Raw genomic sequence first — 22,099 nt, forward strand, 5'->3', positions numbered from 1 at the left:
TGTCCTGGGAGAAAGCAGAATTGCTTACCTGTAACAGGTGTTCTCCCAGGATAGCAGGATGTTAGTCCTCAGGAAACCCGCCCGCCACCCCGCAGAATTGGGTTCAATAACATTTTCTTATTTTTCACTCGTACTTTTTTGTTACAAACGAGACTGAAGGGGGGACCCCGTGTGGCCACAGCATTGATGGTATGCTGGGCATGCGCAGTGTGCCAGTCAAAGTTCTAGAAACTTTGACAAAAGTATTCCGTGACAGAGCTCTATCTGATCATGTTACCCATCTGTGAGGACTAACATCCTGCTGTCCTGGGAGAACACTTGTTACAGGTAAGCAACTCTGCTTTCCAGTAGTAGACTGGGGATCAGGATGTGTTTATTGGATTTTTGCTAATCTTGTACATTGCTTTGAGTGATTTTTAGTCAGTACTGCAATTGATAAATGCCATTAAATAAATGAGATTAAGAATTGGAAGGGCAGAGCTGCATATGGCTCTGACAGTCTGGAACCCATTTTCTACATGGATTTGCTAATCCAACCTCCAGCGTGCATAGATGTACCTTCACTTACTCCAGGTGTCTCCCCTTACATCTTGGGATGTAGAAAAATATTATTGCACAATTACTTAGCGATCAAAACTATACCCCTACCCCCTCCTCTCCTTTCCCCTCCTCGCTCCCCCCTCCCCCTTCTCCCTGCCCCTTCATTTAATATTGTAAATAAGTTCATATGTTAAGCTCTTAAGTGCACATGCATCCTTAACATCCTGATGCATACCTAAACTTAACATGGATAATCATTATCCAGTTCGTTTTACAAAGTTGTATCCCTGCTCGTTGACTCTCTCTATCCTTGTTCCTCGTTCATTGTAATATCGTTGACTCTCTCTATCCTCGTTCATTGTAATTTCCTTTCTCAGTTAATTGTGAACCGACATGATGTGTCCTATGAATGCCGGTATATAAAAAGTGTTAAATAAATAAAACAGATGGTAAACAATGTTCAAGGTAAGCACAAATACTACAAAGGCAAATTTGGACTCCAGTATTATAAACATCTGTATACTAGTGTGAAATGGGGAGAGATGCCATGCAGTCTTTGCTAATGTTAGGCAGGAAGAGGGACAAACAGCATGTAGTATGTACCCCACCCCATAGAAGTGGTATATATTTCATATACATACAGACAAAATTAAGTAAGCAAGAAGCAAAAGGGTAAAAATTATATTTTTATTTAAATTTAAGTAAACCAAGAGAATAATTTTGTGGTTCCAACAATTTGTTTTCCAATTAAAGGCAGGAAACATCATTAATTCAAGATGTTCCAACACAAGAGAACAAAACGAAAAAACAAGGTGATTTTTCCAAAAGTTGTGTCCTGGACATCACCCATCGATGAGCAAGTAAGCACCATAGGTGCAGACAACAGGGGAAGGTAGACACTACACCCACTCAGTGTCTGCAGCTATTTCTCATTCCTTTGGACACTAATCAGGCACTTTTCAGCTCAGTGAAAGTGGCAAAAAAAGTGCCTGAAAGTATGCAAGAGGAAAAGTAAAATTCCAGTGCTTGCCCTGGGTTGGAGAGAGAATACAGCCCCATCATACTCCCAAGCACACACAGAGACCAGGTTCCTGCTTTTAAGCTGGGATTGCTCTGGCTCTCTAGAAGAAAAGTTCCCTCACTGTTGTGTTTTTCAAGTGGAGTAATTATCGGGGTGACAGACACATTTGTCAGATGGCTCTAGCTCATGGGGGATGCTGTGAATCAGTCCTGGGTCTGCCCCAGTGCATTCTGGGACTTGTGGTTTGCCTTTCTTAGAGACATCATCAGAACTATATGTCCGTCAATAGAATAGGGCAAAAGCAAACATGGCTCAACCTTCTGCTAAGTTGGTACTGGCCACCACCTCCTGCCAATGCCCTCTGCTGCCTCATTTATTTAAGCACCAAGAAGGGGTTGCTAGTAAGTCCTGCTAAGCTGAGCTACCCTATATCACTGGCTTGGTTTCTAATTCTTAGCTTTTTCTTTAGTAGCGTTTCACTCTAAGTGCTACACTTTCTAGAAATCCTCATAAAAGGGCAAATGTTGCCTATAGAGGCCAAAAGAGCAACAAGACCTGAACAGGCAACCCAAACAAATCCCGTCAAACAAGAAAAAGTTCTCTGTTACTTTTACACAATGAAATCTCTCCCCACCCCTACTGCTCATATTTTATCACATGCAACCTGATCAGCATGAGGCGGAGGGTAGAAAGCAGCAACACCGTCCAGTTATTGCGCAAAGCTGTAGCACACACATTTAGAGGCTTCGCATGTCTAGAGCTGGCAGCAGCACGCAGCCACCATAGCTATGACACTGCCCAGCATGCAGCCACTACTCAGCCCTTGCCTTGTGCATCCCTGCAAAGCTGTGGAGGCTTCAGGGAACAAAAGGGGGCTCAGAAGGTGAAGGGGAGTTAGGAGGGAATGACGCACTAGGCATCAAGACTGCGCCACTTAGACACAGAAGAGATGGCTGTGGATAATGAGCAATATTGTTCCTGTTAACAGAACACTGGAACAGAGAGGACTTCAGTTATCACCACTTCTTCAAGGGGACCTGAGAATGACAGTGGAGCAGAGAATATCAGAGCACTAGCACTGCAGATTCTACAATGTGCTATCTCCCAGCAATCTGTAGCCTGCTGGAGTTTCCTTGCTTTTTTTGGAACTTGATTTAGCAGCTGCTGCAATTCTCTATAGTTCTCTGGCCAGCTCACACTAAGGAGCATCTAATCGGGCTCCAGGCTTTCCTGAAGCTTAAGACAAGTGGCAAAAGCCTCCCAGCTAGGAGGACATGGAGCAGGCCAATTCCATCTATAAAACAAAAATAAATCACCCCCCCAATTTTCAGAAAACATCTCTCCTGGCTACCCAAGAAGCAGAGAACTCACTTCTGCTCCATAATCCTACATATGACCTTGCCTGGGAGTCAGAGCTGTACTAAAGGGTTTTTCCCCCAATTTGTGTCCAAGAGAAAAATTCATAAATCAGTCCTCTCGATTACCTAGCCCCTTCACTTAAGTCCAACACAGCACACACAGAGCACACCCTCAGTATCCATGGCAGAATTCCCCTTCCTTGTGGTCCAGGACTCCACCCCAGCTAGGGAACTCTGCCATGCCAGCAAAAAATTAAATGAGTCAAGACAGAAAAATAAGTAACAAAAACCGTTTAGAAAATCAAACAGTTAAAATTATTTTATATTTAGTTAACTAATTTTTTTATTTAATAAGATATGATTTTAATATGACTTTTTTTTTTCTTAAATCAAAGTGTGTGAAAACAAAGCAGAGAAAAAAAATTTGAAAGCAACCCAAAAAAGGTCAATGCTATCAGCATGAGAAGGGTTGGGGAGTCTTAAGAGAGGTATCTGCAGAGCTACAAGACATGGGAGTGAGCAGCTTCCTAGCACAGCAAGGTGAGGGAGAGCAAAGGTGCAGTCACTCTCCCACCCCTTCTCAAATACTTCCACAGTCTCATGCAAGCCAAATTCAGGGGAGCAGCCTGGACTAGTCCCACTGAAACCATCCCTATCCAATCCCCCCCCCCCCCCCCCCAAAATCGACAGCAAAATGGAATAAAGCACCTTTCCTAAATTAATTTGTTAGGAAGGTGCCAGACTAACTGGAAGTTATGGAGATATTTAAAAAATAGTCTCAAAGGCTGAAAAATGAGACATGACAAGAAAAAGGGTGGGGAAAGAATGTTAACTTCTGAGTTTACCATTTCTGTGACACACAAGACCTGGACTTTCAGTGGAAGGATTTGGTCTCGTTGATGATTGTTGGCCGTGCAGTGCCTACCCCAGCCTGGAGAGATCCTCACAATTACATACAGATAGTATATTACATGACAGATACAGAACCGCTAAAAGCTAATTGGCAAAGGAAGTGAAAAACATTTTCTATTAAACCCAAATAAAGCAGAAGCAGGGAGCCCTTCTCCCTGTAGGGTGGGATGGGAATGACTGAAGACCCTTTCCCACTGAGAGGGGAAGAGGGAAGCCCCCATTGGAATGACAAGAACCCCCTCCCGGAGGGGGCAAAGCCCCCATTGGAATGACAAGAACCCCCTCCCGGAGAGGGCAGGGAGGGCGAAGCCCCCATTGGAATGACAAGAACTCCCTCCCGGAGAGGGCAGGGAGGGCAAAGCCCCCATTGGAATGACAAGAGCCCCCTCCCGGAGAGGGCAAGGAGAGGGAGACCCCCACTGGAATGACAAAGAGCCCCCTCCTAGTGAGAGTGAGGGGAGGCCCCATTGGAATGACTGAAGCCCCTGCCCCGGTGAGGGGCACTGAAGGACGATTCTGGTGATTTGGTTTCACTCGGCGGCAGGCTCTTAGCTAGATGGTTTCCACGTAGTTGGCTGGCAGCATGCCGGTGTCACCTGTACGTTCCACAGTACCGTACATCCAGCCCTCGTCGATCTGCTGCACATTGATGATAATATCCCCATCCTGGAAGGAAACCTCATCCTCATCTGCTGCATTATAATCGTACACAGCTCGAAATCGCTTCTGGGGGGGGGGGGGGGGGGGAAATCAGAAGAGGCATGAGTGTCACCAGTGCCAGGCAGTCTGTGTTCACATACTGTCCTAACTACACGCCACGCTTCAGCTGTAGGAAGCCCCAGGGTTTGTGCAGAGCAGACCTCTCCATCCCCAGCATTTATTCATCTTTCTCCTTTCCAAAGTTCTTGAGAAATTAGTAAACTCCCGCCTCTCTGACCACCTGGAACAATCTAACATCCTCCTACCTACACAATATGGTTTCTGAAAACATCTCAGTACAGAAACCCTTCTCCTATCCCTAACAGATACACTTATCAAAGGAATGGACGCTGGCAACTCCTATATCATTGCCATGCTCGATATTTCTGCCGCTTTTGACACCGTCAATCATAACATCCTCATCAATACCCTCATCAGCATAGGAGTCTCCGGCACTGCTCTATTATGGATTAAGTCATACCTCCAAAACCGTAGTTACACAGTCCTCACTGGCAACATTGAATCCTCACCTATAAATCTCGACTGTGGTGTCCCCCAAGGATCCTCCCTCTCTTCCACCCTATTTAACATTTATATGCTCCCTCTCACCAACCTCCTCTCCAACCTTGGTGTTACACATTTCATCTATGCAGACGATGTACAAATCCTCATCCCCTTTACAAACTCCATTCACACCGCACTCCAATACTGGAACTCTGTTCTTGCCTCCATCAACCAGCTCCTCACTGACATGCATCTATCCCTCAACCCCCAAAAAACTGAACTCCTCCTTATCTCTTCCAAACACTGGTCAATTCCCATTCCTTCTACCCTCTCCTCTATCACTTTCCCATCCAATACACGTAACCTGGGTGTCATACTCGATAACCAACTCACCTTCAAACCTTCCATCAAATCTATCCTCAGCAGCTGCTATTTCAAACTACAAACCCTTAAAAAACTCAAACCCCTTCTCTATTTCTCTGATTTCTGCACTGTACTCCAATCTATCATTTTCTCGAAAATTGATTACTGCAACGTTCTCCTCCTTGGCCTCCCTACGACCTACATCAAACCTTTACAACTCCTTCAGAACGCTACTGCACGCATCCTCACAAATGTCAACAAGAAAGACCACATCACCCCCACCCTCATTGATCTGCACTGGCTTCCCATTCAATCACGCATCATTTACAAAACCCTCATCCTCATCCACAAAAGCATCACCAACGAACATTACAACTGGTTAAACCCTCCATTCCTCCCTCGCACCTCCACAAGACCAACTCGTTCCTCCCTCCGTGGAACCCTAGTTTCTCCCTCTATAAAAACTACTAGACTTATATCCACAACCAACAGAGCCCTTTCCCTCGCTGGCCCCACCCTCTGGAACTCCATGCCTCTTGACCTGCACACTGAAACCTCCACACCCAATTTCAAAAAGAAACTCAAAACCTGGCTCTTCCTCCAAGGCTACCCCCCCCCCCATCCTCACCTACTAACCCTCCCCCTCCTTGACCCACCTCTAATATTTGTCTTCTAACAGCTGCCCCCTCTAACCCCCCTTCTCCCATTTTCTTCCCCCCAAACATGAGCCAGCTTTATATATGAATGTATCTTTGAATTTTGTACATAACCTTATCCTGTTTGCTACTGTTTTACTCTTGCCCCACTCCCAATTACGTCACTCCCAGTTATATATCCCCCCCTTAACATATCTAGTTTTTGCTTTGTTACTGCGTTTTTTTCGTTCCATGTAAAGGCAATGCCTACTTATACCTTGGTTATTAAGTTACATGTAAACCGACACGATGTGCAAACGGTTGTCAGTATATAAAACTGTTTAAATAAAATCTTATACAAACAAGACTCTAGGCAGTTGCACAACATAAAAACACTAAAATTACATAAAAGACAATAACTACATCAATAAAATTATCAAATATTAAACCAAACCCATTTCTATAAAATTACAAAATATATAAGTTAGCAGGAGGTTCTGTACATGCCCCTTCTGCCCAGGCTCCATACTTACCCCTCCAGCAGGAGCACTGCGCTGAGACGAAGCAGGGGCCGTGTGCTCATGGTAGCCATAGGATTGCTTCATCTGCTGCTGCTGCTGCTGGTGATAGGCTGAAAAACAGACAGCAAGAAGGCAAGGTCAGCCAGTCATTGATCATTATTATCTGCCTTCAGGTCTTTCAGGCACTGCCCATGTCCAGCTGACCCTAAGGCAGCAGATCTTTATCAATAATTATACAGGGAGGGGAGTGTGTGCATCTGGGATGGATGTTACTGTAGGAGGGTTCTGATGTCCCATCGTATGGGCTGGTACTTACCAGGAGTGCTGGGTGGACCGTGGTGCTGTGGTGGTGGCTGCTCTGTAAGCCCACGGTAGTTACTGGAGTCTTGAGAGTTCCTGCGCTCTGTCTCACCACCTTCACCGCTGGCTGAGCCCATCCGGCTTCTTTCAAAGTGCTCATGGTATTTTATCTAAAACACAAAATGGGAAGGAGAGAAATCCTCACTGGTGCAAGGGAGCAGGAGCCAAGTGGCAGAGAGGTTAAAAGGAGGAGTGAAGGGAACAGCAGGAGGCAGAAGGAAGGAGGGGGAGGAAGCATCCATTGAGAGATCTCCACTCTCTATACAGTCCAAGCATGGCTGGGGAGTGAGAAAAGAAGGTAAGAAGGTGTGTGTCGTCATCCCCCCATCCGCCATCACTTCACAAGGAGTGGGGAGAAAACAGACCCACCCTCCCCCACACACTTCACAGGGACTGGGACGATTTGAGACCGATTGATAATTGGAGAAGAGAGAAAGCTGAAATCTACATAAACTGCAATGTCTTTCACTGGTGTGCAGTGGACCTGGAGGAGGGCCTGCAGGAAGTGATATCAGTGACCCCAACGGTTTTCTCAGTGTCAACCACAGAAGCAGAGACCCAGGAGAGATGCATCATGTGCATCTGGCTGCTGTACGTTTGGATCTCACGTAGCAGGGCAGACTCCAGCCAAGCAGTTGACAGAAAAACAGCCAAGCTCTCATTCTACTGAGGTCCAGGCCATGTACAAGATGCAGTGCATGCAAGAACTATGTATGGTGGACCCCTGCATTTAGCGCAGTACAAACGTACATTACTAATTTGGTCCTGTGTTTTCTTGATTCTCTGCAGCTCTGGAGTATCGGCCACCACACTGAATCCCTTCCCCTTGTTCTTTTCAAACTCCTCCTTGTAACGAATCTGAAAAGGACAGAGCAGAAGCGCATTACTAAGAGGACCTGGAGAGATGTTCAGAGCAGGTGTGCAGCATAAGCTCCGACAATGCAGGATCCCTCCGACGCCAGACACCCAAGCTGCCTCCTAGAATTAAATATCCTAACATATCCTACAGAAGCAGTATAGCCATGACCCACAGAGCTCCAGGGTCAAGCCCCAACATATCTGGAATCCCCAGGATTGCAGAACCACAATGGAGTTCCCCGACATTCTGTGGAGGGGTGGGAGAAAGGATGTCAGTGCTTATTCTGACCTGGCTCTGCAGCTCGCTCTGCTGCTTCAGGCGAAGGTTCTCTGGAGTGTCGGCCACCATGGTGAATGACTGCTTTGGATAGTGCCTAAAACACAGACAGACAAACCTTTACCCACCCTCTTCTAATGCTGCAGCTGCAATGAGCTTCCCATGACTTTCCTGGGGCACTGCACATTCATTCTTGGTTTTCTCAAGAACAGTGGCATGGCATGTCCCGTCCCTCCCCCCAAAGAAGAGCAATATCCCCCCATGTCAGAGGCACAAGCATAAACACATGCATACCCGGGCGACAGAAGGACACAGCAAAAAAAAAAAAAAGCCATACACTCTATAGAGCTGGAGTCAATTAAAGGCCAGTGGGGAGAAAAGGAGAGAATGCACAAGACAGCAAGCAAGCCACAGTGTGAGAGATGGAGAGGAAGGAGGGGGAGGGACAGTCTTCAGATAACAGCATCTGATAAAGACTAGACTCAGATATCAAGCTCTACTGAGCTACTGAGTATCTCAGCACTGTTAGCCACAAAACAGCCAAATCAGGTGGCGTCACCCGAAGCACCAAACAGTGCTGCACCAAAGGAAGTTCCTCAAATCAACCAAGCCTGCCCAGCAGGGATGTAAAGCCCCCACCCCTGGCACCTTTCAGCACCCGGCTGCTTGTGGTAATAGAATGACCCCCACATGCGTGTTGGGGGGGGGGGGGGGGACAGCAAGCAGTGCAATAGCAGTATAAAGAGCCGAAGCATTCCCCCTCAAACTATTCCAGCTGACTCGCCAAAAACTTTCCCTGCCTGTGACCACATCAAAGCTTTTTTTTTCCTTGCCCACATGTGGTGGGGGGGGTCCCAATGCCTAGGTAAGAAAGGAAGGGAGAGGAAAACAAGGAGAAAAGGGTCAGAAATATGAGGGAAGTAGAGAGAGAATGAGAGCATATGGGTAAGAGTGGGGCACAAACATACACCCCCCCCCAACAAAGCAGAGGAAGGGGGCAGGGTTCCCAGGGCTATGCTAGTGTTGCCAACTTCCTAGAAAATTTCTTACTGCCACCCTATCTGCCATACCTCAGCAGAAACCCTGCCTCCCCCCTTTTTGCCAGCATTTCAAATCATCGAAAGGGCCACACTCCACGAGGACCCACCTCCCCAGCCCTCTCAATGATCTGAAACATCACATATGGCCCTTCGCTTAAAAAGGTTAGGGGACCCCCTCTTCCCTACAACCACACCTTATTGACCTGCACACATCCCCTTCCAGGAGAAACATAGCAACTCTGCTCCATGCAGAAACCATTAAAGGGAATCACGTGCCCACCCCCTCACCAACTTATAAAGCCAACAAGCAGCTGCTTCTGCTTTGCATCATATGCTCCCCCTCCCCCCCCCCCACCACAATGATCCAGCCCCCACCCACATGGAAAGCATCAGTGACATTTGCATGGAGACAAAGAGGAGGGTTTTGCTACCAAGAGCAGGAATGCAAAGCCAAGTCTGTCACAAACAGAGCAGCCAGGAAAGGGGGGGGGGGGGGGGGAGGAGCAGAGCCCCCTGGACACTTTCCCAGTTTACAGCGTCATGCGGTTTCCTCCGGTGAATGGCTCCTAGTCTCATTGCTACAATACACTGCAGGCAGACAGCCAGGGGGCGAGGAGAGGGGCTGACTGAGGGGGAAGAGGCGCGCGTGCATGCATACATGCACTTTTACACACCAGCACAACTACACACGCAGGGCACGGCAAACCCCTCACACACCGTGTACCCACACATATACAGGGAGAAGCACACTGTTACACACCAGCCACATACACTCAAAGCACAAAACCCTTACAAACCAGCACAATCACACCCCTTTCTGCTCTTCACCCATCCTGCTGTCCCACACACCTGACACTTCCCCATTCTCAGTCCATAGGAAACTCCTGATTGATGGGACCCCAAGTGTATGAGCTTTAATCAAAACAAGCAGCTCCTGACCCTTACCCACAGGAGTGTGAGTGTGCGCACTTGTGCGTGTGTGTACTGTGCAAGGGACCAGGAAGCACACCCGGCAAGGTCAGACACAGAGGAAGGAAGGATCTCTTTACAGTTTTTTTCTTTACAGGAGGCGACCTGGCAAGGAGCCAGATGCAAGACAAGAGCACTCTGTTTGTATCACGCAGGCTTGCTCTTTCCACCTCCCAGGCTGACCCTGCACTCTCACCACGCCTTCGGCAGAGAGCCCAGCACACTGTGGGAGGGGACATTGCAGGGCTGGGAACAGGAAGTGAGAAATGATGTGGCTGGGTACTGGCAAAGAGAAAAGAAAAGGGAGGAGGGGACTGCCACAGAGTGAGAACCTCGCCATGGAATCTCAGGAATGTCTGCAGGGTTCTTAATGTTCACCAAGTCTTCTGTCACCAGGAATGGCAGAGCCTCCCTTTCAGCTCCTTATAAGGCCAGGAAAGGATCCAAAGACTAGGAGCTGGGCCCCTCTTTTATACACCCCACCCCTCTGGGGTGCTCTGGTGATCAGATGGCGGAGGAAAGACTCCTCAGCACTATGCAATGAAGCGGCAGATAATGGCTATCTTTAATAATTCAGTCAGCAGGTTTCAACAACACATCCATCAGCACAAACACAGAAAGGTGCCACTTGCAAGCACTTTACCCACAGCTACCAGCAAGCCACAGCACACTTCTCCCTCTCTGCCTGCCTGCACCCTGGGATCTTTCAGTCTGCATGGGATAACAAGTGAACAACTGGTTCAAGCAACAAAAGTGGAACCAGGAGACATGAGTTCAAATCCTGCTTCCATCACTGACATTTGTCAAGATCTTGGGCATGTCATGTTACCTCCTGTTGCCTCAGATACATAAGATTATAAACCCTCTTCATTGTATAGGCCACTGTACAAAATTTGGTTCTATCCATTGTCTGCATTCTGCTCAGAATTTGGGACCACAGTGCCTGATGAACAAACACAAAGTATTTGGAGAGACAGCAGCTCTCTGGGAGCTTCCAGCTCAGCTCTTAGCCTTGCAAAGCCTACACTGTGAGGCTTGGGGAGAGTACAGACAGACAAAGGCCAAGGAAGGTGGTCTATGGCTAGGAAGCAGATCTCACTGCACTCCACTACAAGGACAGATGGACAGACTTACGCATTGCAGTACGGTTTCTTATCGTAACCTTTATAATTCTTCATATTCAAGGTCATTTTGCAGATCTCACAGTGGAAACAGGACTTGTGCCAGAACTGGAAAACAAGAAGCAGAGAGGAACTTAGCGAAAACGCAGCATGTTACCTGTCACCAACTGAAAATGACACTCCTAGCTCTGCTGAGCCTCCAGATCCCTCTCATCCTCTGTATTTTGCACTCCCCGAAATATGAGTCACAAGAGAAAAGTATCTATGGACCCTATCCAGGCCTCCTTCCACCACCTCACCTTCACAAGGCACCCGGAAAAATACTCTGCCAGGCAAATGCACAGTGATTCACAGGCAACAAGGCAGCAGTCCAGCCACAATACAGACCCTGGGCGAGAGCCCTATCCCCATCCCAAGGAGCAAGGTAGCACCTATGAAAGTTAGGGGCTGGAGGGAGAGGAGTAAATTCCACAGGTAGGGACAGCAAGGGGAAAGAACTGAAATTCATTCATTCCAAGACTTGACATGGAAAATAAATACATTAAACTCTTCTCGTTTCTGTCATGTCCTTATTGTATTTTTCCAGTTGGGGAGTGAAATGGTCTTCAGCTGCATGACGAATCACTCTGACCACATTTCCACAACACAATCAGAGATGTCACGATGACAGGGCTACACAGACCAAGTTATGATAAGAGGCACATGCAGCCAGAAGCAGGGTGCACTGTGTCCCCTGAACTTTGTCCCATACGTCCCATAACAGAGAAGGGACCAACCTGCCCTACGTGGAAACCCCGCATGAGCAGCAGAGAAGGGAGCAGCCAGTGCAGGTCAGAGGGGGAGAAAGGAGACTGCAAGCAACAGCCAATACTTCAGGGTCACAAGCAGTCCCCAGCATGCATCTCCTACAGTCTCCGGAGTATACAGCACCTCCTGAAGTAACGCAGTCTCTGCATCCTGCCCAAAATGTTTGTGACTAGCTCTGGAGAACGCAACCAGGTCAGTGCAAAAGGAATCAAGATGAGAATTTCTGGAAATTCAAGAGACTGCCAGTTGGATGAGAGCAGTAGCCGTGGTTTTCAGATTTCAGGAACATGCAAGACTGGGCATGGACACAAGATTGGGCTTGCAAGTGATCTTGGGTGTGGCATGACATGGGATTGGATGTTTCCTAGAATAAAACAGTGAGCACACAGCAAGATTTAAATCAATGAGGTCTAAGTATTAGTGGTGTTATTATTTTTATTGATGTACAGTAAACGAGATGGAAAAAAAGAGTTCTTAACTAATTTTCTTTCCTTTAGTCCTACCAGACCAGTCCAGACTGAAGGGGCTTTCTCCCCTACCAGCAGATGGAGACAAAGAACCAAAGCTTTGCTGATTACTACAGTACTTCAGATACCATACAACCTGCAGTCTCCCAGTAAATCTGTAACAAAGTTAAAACAATAACCCCTTAAGAGCAGTCCAGTCATTATGAGTGGGGTTCTGTACTGGTCTGGTAGGACTCAAGGAAAGAAAATTGAAAGATAAGAACCATGTTTCCTTCCTCATCCAGCAGTCCAGTCCAGACTGATGGGATATACTCAAGCAACCATAATCCAGGAAGGAAACAGAGACCTGTTTGCAAAATGCTTTCCCCAAAGGCAGTACATTTGAAGCCTCAACATCCAATATGTAATGTTTGGCAAGGTATTCAAAGAGGACCAAGTTGCCGCCCTACAAATATCCTGCAGCGACACTGACATTCACCCAAGAGGTTGCTTGATTCCTAGTTGAGTGAGCCTTCAGGCCACCCAGAACCTCTAAACCTTTGCCAATGGAAGTCGAAGCAATCACCTGCTTAATCCATCTAACTGTTGAAGCTTTTGATGCTTTTCGCCCTTCCTGTGACCACAGAACACTACAAAGAGATGGTCTGACCAACAAAAATCATGTGTCACCTTCAAATACCGCAACAGTACCCTCTGAACTTTGAGGGCATGAAGGTCCTCAAAGTGAACTGCCATACCTGAACACATCTTTCAGAAAAAGGTAACTCCACCACCTGAATCATATGACAAGAGGAGACCACCTTAGGCAAAAAAAAAAAAAAAAAGGAAGAGGGAACCATACGGATCAACACCCCGTGTCTGAAAACTTGAAAGGATCCCTGTAAGACAAGGCCTGCAGCTCTGAAATACGCCTCATTGAACAAATGGCTACCAGAAATAGTCTTCAGAACTAAATCCTTCAAGAACACCCAAGAGGCTCAAAAGGAAACAAGCACAAAGCTTTCAACACTAAATAGAAATTTCACTAGAGGTACCAACTTCCTTAAAGGAGGTTGCAAGTACTTTACCCCCTCCCCCCTTAAAAACCTGAGCACATCTGGATGTACTGCCAAGGAATCTCTTGGTACCTTACCTCTGAAACAAGAAACAGCAGCGAACCTTAAGAGAACTCAGGGCCAAACTCTCTCTGCAAAAAAGACAAGAATTGATGGAAGCAAAGCTACAAACAGAGACAACCCTGACTCCTAATACCAGGAGTCGAATGCCTTCCAAACCTGCACATAAGTCAAGGAAGTAGAACGTTTTCTGGCTTGTGGTAAGGTGACAATCACTTCATCCAAATAGCCCTTGTCCTTCAACCTTCTCCTATTAAGAGCCAGGCTGTGAGACAAAAGTGATCCACCTGTTTCAAGGAAAACCGGACCTTGATTAAGAAAAGCGGGAACATGGTCAGAGGACCATCAATCTTGAGTCTTATCAGATCAGTGAAACAAGAATCACCCACCCGAGATGCTTCTCTATCCAACAAATCAATCTGCCTAGAGGCCACTGTTACGAGAGAGCATTGAAATCCTCTATTCCTGGCTCTCCTCTTCAACTGAAGAACCTTGGGACTTTGGAGTTCAACTTGGTCTGTATCAAGTTCAACTGAGGGGCCACGCCCCCCTCCCCCAAGTGAACATGATGATGGAGAATGCCTCCTCCGCTAGCTCCCAATCTTCAGGATCCAATATGTGCCTGCTCAGATAATCCACTTGCACGATTTCCACCCCAGCAATGAGATAAAGCCAGAGGCTGTTCTGCCTACCGGAATACCACCCTTGCTTCCAACAAAAATGCAAGACTCCTGATCCCTTCCTGTTTATGTATGCCATTGCCAAGGCATTGACTGACAACACTCTTACCACCCTTCACCTGACCAAAGAAAGTAAGGCCACTAATGACCTAATTGCTTGTCTCCAACCAATTGATGGACCAATACACCTCCCTCATACTCCAAAGGTCCTGTGACATTCAACCCCGACCTAGAGCCCCTTCAACCTTTCAGACTGACATCTGTAGTAACAATTATCCAATCCAGAATCTCATGCCTTTGGATAACCTGGTCTCTGAAAGCCACCAAGGCAAACTATGCCTAGCTTCTGCCAGAAGAGGCAATCTGATCCCATAATTCTGAGAATGAGGATATCTTGTCAGAAAGGCCTCTTGTGCACTGCCACCCAAAGAACAAATCATCAATCCTAGGACCTGCAGATAGTCTCAGACTCTTGGTGCTCTGTTCTGCAACAGCAAGAGGATCTGAGCCTAAAGCTTTACTCTCTTTTCCTCTGTAAGCTACACTTTGCCTTTTCTTGTGTCGAATCAAGCTTCCAGATATTAAACACCTGCAAGGGACCCAGCCTAGATCCTGTAATAACTGGACCAACCTGGTGATCACTTGATGGCAGTCGCCCTCTGACTTTGTTCAAATCAATTAGCTGTCCAGATACAGATGCAACATGATTGCATCTGTATCTGGAACTGCCCTATTTTACAATGTAAAATAGGGCAGTTCCGGCTCTATTCAACCTGTTTTCTGGAAACCGATGTGATATCTCGATCGAATGTCGGTATACAAAATAAATAAATAAATAAATAAATAAATGATTCCTTCCCTTCATAAAGCCACTGCAAAAATCCCTATGACCTTTGAAAAGATTCATGGAGCAGTTGCCAGACCAAAAGGAAGTGCTTGAAACTGTTAATGACCTCCCAGCACAGCAAACTGGAGAAATATGTGATGTTCTCTCCAAACTGGAATACGCAGATAGGTGTCCGAAAGATCCAGAGACGATAAACACTCCCCTGATCTTACTACCGCAATCACAGAACAGAGAGCTTCCATATAAAAATGTGTCACCCTTAGAGTCATGTTTACCATCTTTAAATCAAAATGGGATGAAATGTGCCTTCCTTCTTCAGAACCACAAAATAATTAGAAAAATGACCCAAACCCAGTTCTGCCTCTGGCACTACTACCAAACGAAGTTGTCGATCAAATCATACAAGGCATCAGTAATAATGCAACACCAGCCTATAACCGCTCAGCTTCCCGCTCTGAAATGCCACCTTCAATGCTGGCCACCGGGAGCTGTTGTACCCAACCCAAATATGCTTGCACCATAATACTAGAACACACAGCTGCCTGCAGCGCTAAGGCCGCGATCTCAAAGGCCCTTTTAAGATGAATTTCTACCTTCCTGTCTTGGGCATCCTTGAGAGTCGCACTCTTCAACAAGATTCGTAGTCTTTTTTTAGTGACATCGGCACAAAAGCATCCATCCTCGGCAACTTTAATTGCTCTAAGGCCTCCTTGGGCAGGGGATACAACTTTGCCCTAGGCCTGTGACCTTCAGCTTTGCTTCTACCATATCCCATTCCATAGAGATTGAAACTTTAGTCACCCTGTGAAAAGGAAAGGAGTTTGTGAGCCCTCTAAGCCCTTCCAAATTGAGATCCTCTCCCTCCTGTTCAGATTCAGCTCTTCTAGAGCCTGAGTAATCATGGTGAGCAACCCTACTCTCAAAGAGATGGACCACCTTTGGATCCTCCTTTAACTACAGGAATTTCTCCTTCTTTCAAGGCCTCTTGAAATGGGTCAGCCCCTTCTGATACACCCCCAGGAAATGAATGCAAAAAATCCCCCCCCGCGCAAGGCAACTGAATCCAAATGAAAATCCTTGTCAATATCCATCTAAGTCACTTAGAGCAAGGAGACAAAGAAGTCCCCAAAGAAGTCCCCTGAGCTCCAGAAGCTCTGGAATCTGAGCCTTTCTTAAATAAAAAGTCATTGTACATTAGGTCAACAAATTCTGGGGGAAAAGGCTCCAAAGGCCATGGCTGCAGTAACTTTCCCTTACTGCACGGTTACACCTCCTGGGAGGCCTCCCTGCCTTCTCCTTCCACATTACTACACAAAATGGCCACTGTTCCCACTCTGTCTAGATCACCCACAGCAGGTCATGCCTCAGAGCTGGTAGGTTGCTTTTTTTTTTTTTTTTTTTTTTTTAATGGCCTTTCTACCTTCCAGGACTGAATGAGAACCCTCTGGCCAAGCCGTGCAATGGCAGAGGCCAGCCCCCATCGTTGGTACATTTGTTCCTGCACGCAGCAGGAGCTGCCATCCTGTCAGTGCCACATAGCAGTGCTCCAAGAAACACACTGCACAGCACAGCCCGCTGAACTGCCCCCAAACCATGGGAAGATTGCCAGAGCTCCCTTGCACCAGGAGCCCAAGTGCTGACTTCCCCCCACTTATCTTTTAAACTTTCTTCAAACCTAGAAAGAAAGAACTCACCTCCCTGATCTCCATGGAAATCCAGGGGCAGGCAGCAGCTGCACTCGATTTCAGAATCCTCCTCTCAGTGAAGGACAAGAGCACAAGGGCCAACGACCCCCTGCTCATCCCTATTTGGCCAGGAGGAAAGCCCAGAGGACCTCTTGTGAGTAATTTGTTCACCAGAACTACCTACTGCAGGTCAGATACCGCTATCATCTGCTGGAGACAGAGAATACTGGGAGACTACAGGGCACACAATAAGGAGCAAAACCCAGTCTGGAATGGTCTGGTGGATAATCAGGGAAAGGCATTCTTTTAACTAGAAGCACTCAGATATATAAAAACACAGATGAACACTTGCTCATCCCACTCCCCCATCCCCAACTGCCCCTTTGTACCTGTCTGACATATCCAAATGTTTGTGTCGCATCTCCCTCTTTCTTCTAGAGAGGGCATCTTTTCCTCCCTCAGTCTGTATAAGGCTTACATGCTCCATTTTGGTGGCCCTCCTGACTTACTGCCACTTTGTCTGTCCTTTTGTAGATGAGGCCTCCAGAACTGCACACATTCCTCAAGGTGGGGTCTCACCAGAGACCTGTAGAGAGGTAACATCACTTCCCTCTCTCTGTACTACCAGCTTTCCCACTGACTGGCTACCTTGAGATCAGCAAAAATGAAAAACTCCTTCACCTCACAAAACAATTGGCTCTTAGATTTTTGCATTCTCAATCAAATGCATAATTTTACATCTTTGGACGAAAAGCACAGTCACTAAACCCTTGATTAATGTTTTAAAATCATCTTTTGTATCAACCACAAAGCAGCCAGTCTCCCCATTTTAACCCCCCCCTGCAAAGACACTGACCAGGACTGGACTTAGCTATGATCCCTTGTGGCATTCTGCGAGTTACCTTCCCTTCACCAGAGTGGACCCCACTGACTGCCATTCTTCTGCTGTTGATTATCCAGTTTCTCTCACAGTTGATAATTTTTATTCCAACTCCCAGACTGGCTGCCTGCTCTGCAGACTTCTGCCTGGATTGGTGTCGAGGCTTAGTGAAATCCAGAGATGGACCACCATCCACTGCTCTAGTCACTTCAAAGAAGTCAATTGAAACTTGTTGGGCCAGATTTTCCCCTTGTAAAAATGTTGCCAGGGGTCATGTAACCCACTAGCTTCAAGGTACTGCACTACTCAAACATGTTTGGCTATATTCCGGGACCTGCCAATAGTCAAACAAGTGACTCACCAGAGCCAAGAGTAGGGAGCTAGGAAAGAGACTATAAAACCAGACAGAGAACTGTGCAATTAGAATATAGCCAGACAGTAGCATCTACCCTAATTTAGTAATGTGCTCCGTCTCCAGACAGAGCCACAGCAGCACATCTGTCACAAATCCCCCAGCACTACTTTTGTGCACTCTGTACAAGTGTCCTGGAAGAGAGGTGCTGGCTCTTTAAAAGCCACATCTGAATGCCCAGCATGCAACTCTCAAAACCAAGTCTTGTGGCCAACTCCCACATGCTGGGCAGAGGCTTCCACCTCTTCTCAGGATAGTACTTAAATATGCCAAGAAAAGTTAGCTGGGCTGCCAGGAACATTGCAGAGGTATTTTCAGCTTTGTGGAACTTTCCAATACACAGAAATAAAAAATTAAAAATAACCACCCACTGGCAGGTGAAGATGCCTCTTCCAAGGGAAATTCTCCAGCAGAAATGTGGTATCCTGAGGCTCTGCATTTTTTGCAGCTTTTTTCTTAGGTGTCGAGGGTGGAGGTTCTGGGTGCGCCTGATTCTGTGTACAATGTCACCACCCCAGCTTATATATTTTAAAAAGAAAGCGGGAGGACGAAGACTGGAGAGTTCTGGTGCCAGTGAAGTCCTTCAAAAGGAGAAGAGGCTTCTGAAATGCCACCCAAAGTCCTGGGAATTGACAGGGCTGACCTCAGGAGGGTACAGGACCCAGGGCAGCCACCCCTATTTGCCACCCCCCTCCCTCAACAAGGACAGCCCTAGGAACCGAAGCTGGGGGTTCTCCTGGAATTCCAGCTCCCACAAAGGACAGGCACCCATGGAAAAGACGGAAGAGATCCCCAGTATCAGGCTGCCTCTGGCCCACTGTCCTCTGCGCTTATCAGGACATTATTTCTGGGTTTGTGGTGTCACACATCACACAATGCTATTTCACTAAAGATCAGGCTACAAAGAGCTACGGAGACGTTTTCCGGGAGGGGGGGGGAGGGACGGACTACAACAGAGCTCCTCAGCAGTTCTCACCAAGGGGAGACCTAGGGGTGTCTGTGGGAGAGGGGAGTAAGCAGACAGAGATGGTGGGGCGAGATGGAAAAAAGCAGACATTGAGTGGGGGGGGGGGGAGAAAAAAAGTCTGCTTACAGGGGGAACAAAGGCCACAAGGAAGTGGGGAGAAACAGCCTGGGTAGCGGGGAGGAGGTAGATGAGAGCAGGAAGAAGGAGGGTCTATAACCTTCAGGCCCAGGAACTTTGCAACGAGTCACTGTAAATCCGGATCCACGCCCTGAAGGCTTTGTACATTCATGGGGGTAGCAGAAATTCCCTCAATCCAGAGTCACCCCGGCCTATTCCTCCTTTCTACACCCTCCACCCGCTAAAGTACCGGCAAGAACCGAGGCTGCAGCCCAGGGGGGGAGGAGGGGCGGCTCCACTTCCGCCTATTTGGCGCCTTCTTCGGCGGCAAGTTGCAAAGCGATTGCCTGGGATCAAAGCCCCCGGGGGTGGCGGGGTGCACAGTCTGCTCCGGCAGCTGCAGGCCTTCGAAATTGGGAGACACTTCCCAGGCACCCAGCAGGTATCCGTAAGGAGTAACAGCGGACACCTGCCGTGCACACGCACAGACGAGTCCAGGGGAGCCTCCCTGAGGCGGCCGTGCCTGGGGGCCCTTCCCGGGAAAGGGGGGGGGGGCCCTTCCCGGGAAAGGGGGGGGGGCACAACCTGAGATATGCAGATCACTAGGGCTGGGGGAGGAGAACAGGGAATAAGCCGGCGTGTTCCGGTGGCTCACCTTGTCCAGGCAGTTGATTTTCTCGGTGGGGTAGGCGATCTTTCCACATCTGGCACAGCTGGGATTCATGGTGCTGGGCTGCCGGGTTCCTTAGCTCCGATCTTCTTGGGCTCCGGATCCCGCTTCGCCCTCTGCTCCAGATTTCTCTGGGCTCCGGATTTTTCGCCGCCTTCTCTTCTGTACCGAGCCCTGCCGAATAAACACAGGAGGGGCTAGGGGAGCGCGCGCGCCGCCGGCCCGACCCGGGAACGCCAACCCTGCAAAGGCGCGCTCCCGCCTCGTCGACTAGGACACGCTTAAAGGGGCAGGAAAGGCGGAGGCGGCTGCTACTGGGCAGGCTCTGACTCTGGCGGGGAATGTGCAGGAAATCCCGGAAGAGCAGAGCGATTCGCTGTAAAGCGTGCACATTGGTGAACTGACACGATGAATACTCTTCTTTTTATTGCAACGTGCAACCTGCCTGCAGCCTGGTAGAGGAGAAACCTGCAGAAAAAGGATGAGACTGGGGCTTTCCTCCTGGCATGACCCTGCTGTGGGAGGGCAATTGGGCGGCACACATTTTGGAATGAGTTACTACTTGTTGAGTGATTGTGTCTGGTGATTTTCAGACCTGGAAGGCACTCACTGGGTCACTCCGCTGGTCCTGTCTCCGGTCCAGATCCCCAGGAATTACCAGGCATTCTCAAAGATAAGCGCCCCCCCCCCCTCCCCCGTGAGTCTAGCTGGCTAATAGTTGTTGATGGACGACTACGTGCTTTCTGCACATCCTCCAACAACAAATTCCGCAGCTTGATTGTGCCTTGACTGAAAAAAAGACTCATAAATCATTCGTCCTCTGCTTTGCTCTCTGGACATTGGCACTCTGTTTGTAGGCAAGTATCCTTCATGCGTAATTGCATATTCATTGTGGATATCCCGAAAACTTACTTCCTTGGCTATGTCTGGAGGACTTGCTTGGTAATTGCTGTTTTCATGGGATGAACATAAGAATTATCCCAGGATGATGGTGAACAAGAGTTTTCCAGACCACACACAGCTTCTTTCTTCTGATGTGGCTAGAAAGAACCTTTGTGGTTCTGAGAGTTCATACACCAGCTCCACTTGTTTTATTTTTTTTTAATAAATACTGCATGGGTGAACATCTTCCTAACCTTAGCTTCAAAGCTAATACTTAAACTAGTGACTCCACAATCAGAGCCCCCCATCCCATCAGATATGATATCCCCCTCTCTCCATGCATCTTCTCCCTTTCCCCATTCCTCTTCTCCTGCCTCCCTCCCTCCATTCATTCTCTCTCCTTTTGCCTTCCCATCCTGGGTCTTCTCTCTCTATCCTGGATCCTCCTGTTTTATGTCCCTATCCAAAGTCCCCTTCGTGATCCTCCCTTATACTACCCCACCCATGTACAATCTCCCTTTCTCGCACACCACCCAATGTAAGTTTCCCTAACTCCTACTCCCCCTATATATAAAAACATAAGAAAATGCCATACTGGGTCAGACCAAGGGTCCATCAAGCCCAGCATCCTGTTTCCAACAGTGGCCAATCCAGGCCATAAGAACCTGGCAAGTACCCAAAAACTAAGTCTATTCCATGTAACCATTGCTAATGGCAGTGGCTATTCTCTAAGTCAGAGCTTTCCAAACTTTTCATGTTGGGGACACACTTTTTAGACAAACATAATTTCACGACACGGTAATTCAGTCTACTAGTAAACCAGAGGTTAAAGGTTAAACGAACGAGACATATTTCGACAATTTATGTATGTTTCCTTAAATATATACATAAATAAAATGTTTCACGACACAACCTATCTCATGAAAACCTTTCATTTATATTAAAAATATATATTCCAAGATTCATGTTATTGTTATAATTTATGAGAAACAATAATAAAACAAATTGTCTGTCCCCCACACACTCATCTCTCTCCTCCCCCCAGCACATGTCTGGCCCCCACTCACTCATATCTCTCCCCCTCAAGCACATGTCTGACCCCCACACACTCATTTCTCTCCCCCCAGCACTTGTCTGTACCCCACACACTCATATCTCTCCCCCTCAAGCACATGTCTGTCCCCCCAGCACGTTTGCCCCCCACTCACTCATCTCTCTCTCCCCAGCACATGTCTGGCCCCCACACTCATGTACCTCGTCTTTTTGATTGTTGCCAGTTAAGTGCTTCACTCCCTTCCATGATCACCAGACACTGCTGCTTGCAGTCAGTACTCCTCATGGCCAGGCCTCATCGGCAGCAGCAGCCAATGCAAGGATGGCTGGGCTCGTTCC

General features: G+C 47.6%; 1 protein-coding gene across 1 annotated transcript; it reads right to left on the reverse strand.

Moving 5' to 3' along the window:
* Nucleotides 1-1,206: 1,206 nt before the first annotated feature.
* Nucleotides 1,207-20,102, reverse strand: LASP1 (LIM and SH3 protein 1). The gene is made up of 7 exons (XM_029572811.1): nucleotides 19,811-20,102; nucleotides 11,192-11,286; nucleotides 8,061-8,145; nucleotides 7,664-7,771; nucleotides 6,870-7,023; nucleotides 6,566-6,663; nucleotides 1,207-4,557 (listed from the first exon to the last, which is right to left on the reverse strand). Exons 1-7 carry the CDS (start codon nucleotides 19,877-19,879, stop codon nucleotides 4,384-4,386), a joined length of 783 nt encoding a protein of 260 aa, XP_029428671.1. The 5' UTR covers nucleotides 19,880-20,102; the 3' UTR covers nucleotides 1,207-4,383.
* Between the last annotated feature and the right edge of the window lie 1,997 nt (nucleotides 20,103-22,099).

The sequence above is a fragment of the Rhinatrema bivittatum genome, chromosome 12, assembly GCF_901001135.1.
Source record: "Rhinatrema bivittatum chromosome 12, aRhiBiv1.1, whole genome shotgun sequence".
NCBI classification, from domain to species: Eukaryota; Metazoa; Chordata; class Amphibia; order Gymnophiona; family Rhinatrematidae; genus Rhinatrema; species Rhinatrema bivittatum.

Excerpts from the sequence above, each read along its gene's own strand:
- LASP1 (XM_029572811.1), bottom strand. The coding sequence starts at position 19,879 with ATGAATCCCAGCTGTGCCAGATGTGGAAAGATCGCCTACCCCACCGAG. Across the intron at positions 8,146-11,191 it reads AAGAAACCGTACTGCAATGC|GCACTATCCAAAGCAGTCAT; the intron begins GTAAGTCTGTCC and ends TCTGTGTTTTAG. Across the intron at positions 6,664-6,869 it reads CGGTCCACCCAGCACTCCTG|CCTATCACCAGCAGCAGCAG; the intron begins GTAAGTACCAGC and ends TCTGTTTTTCAG.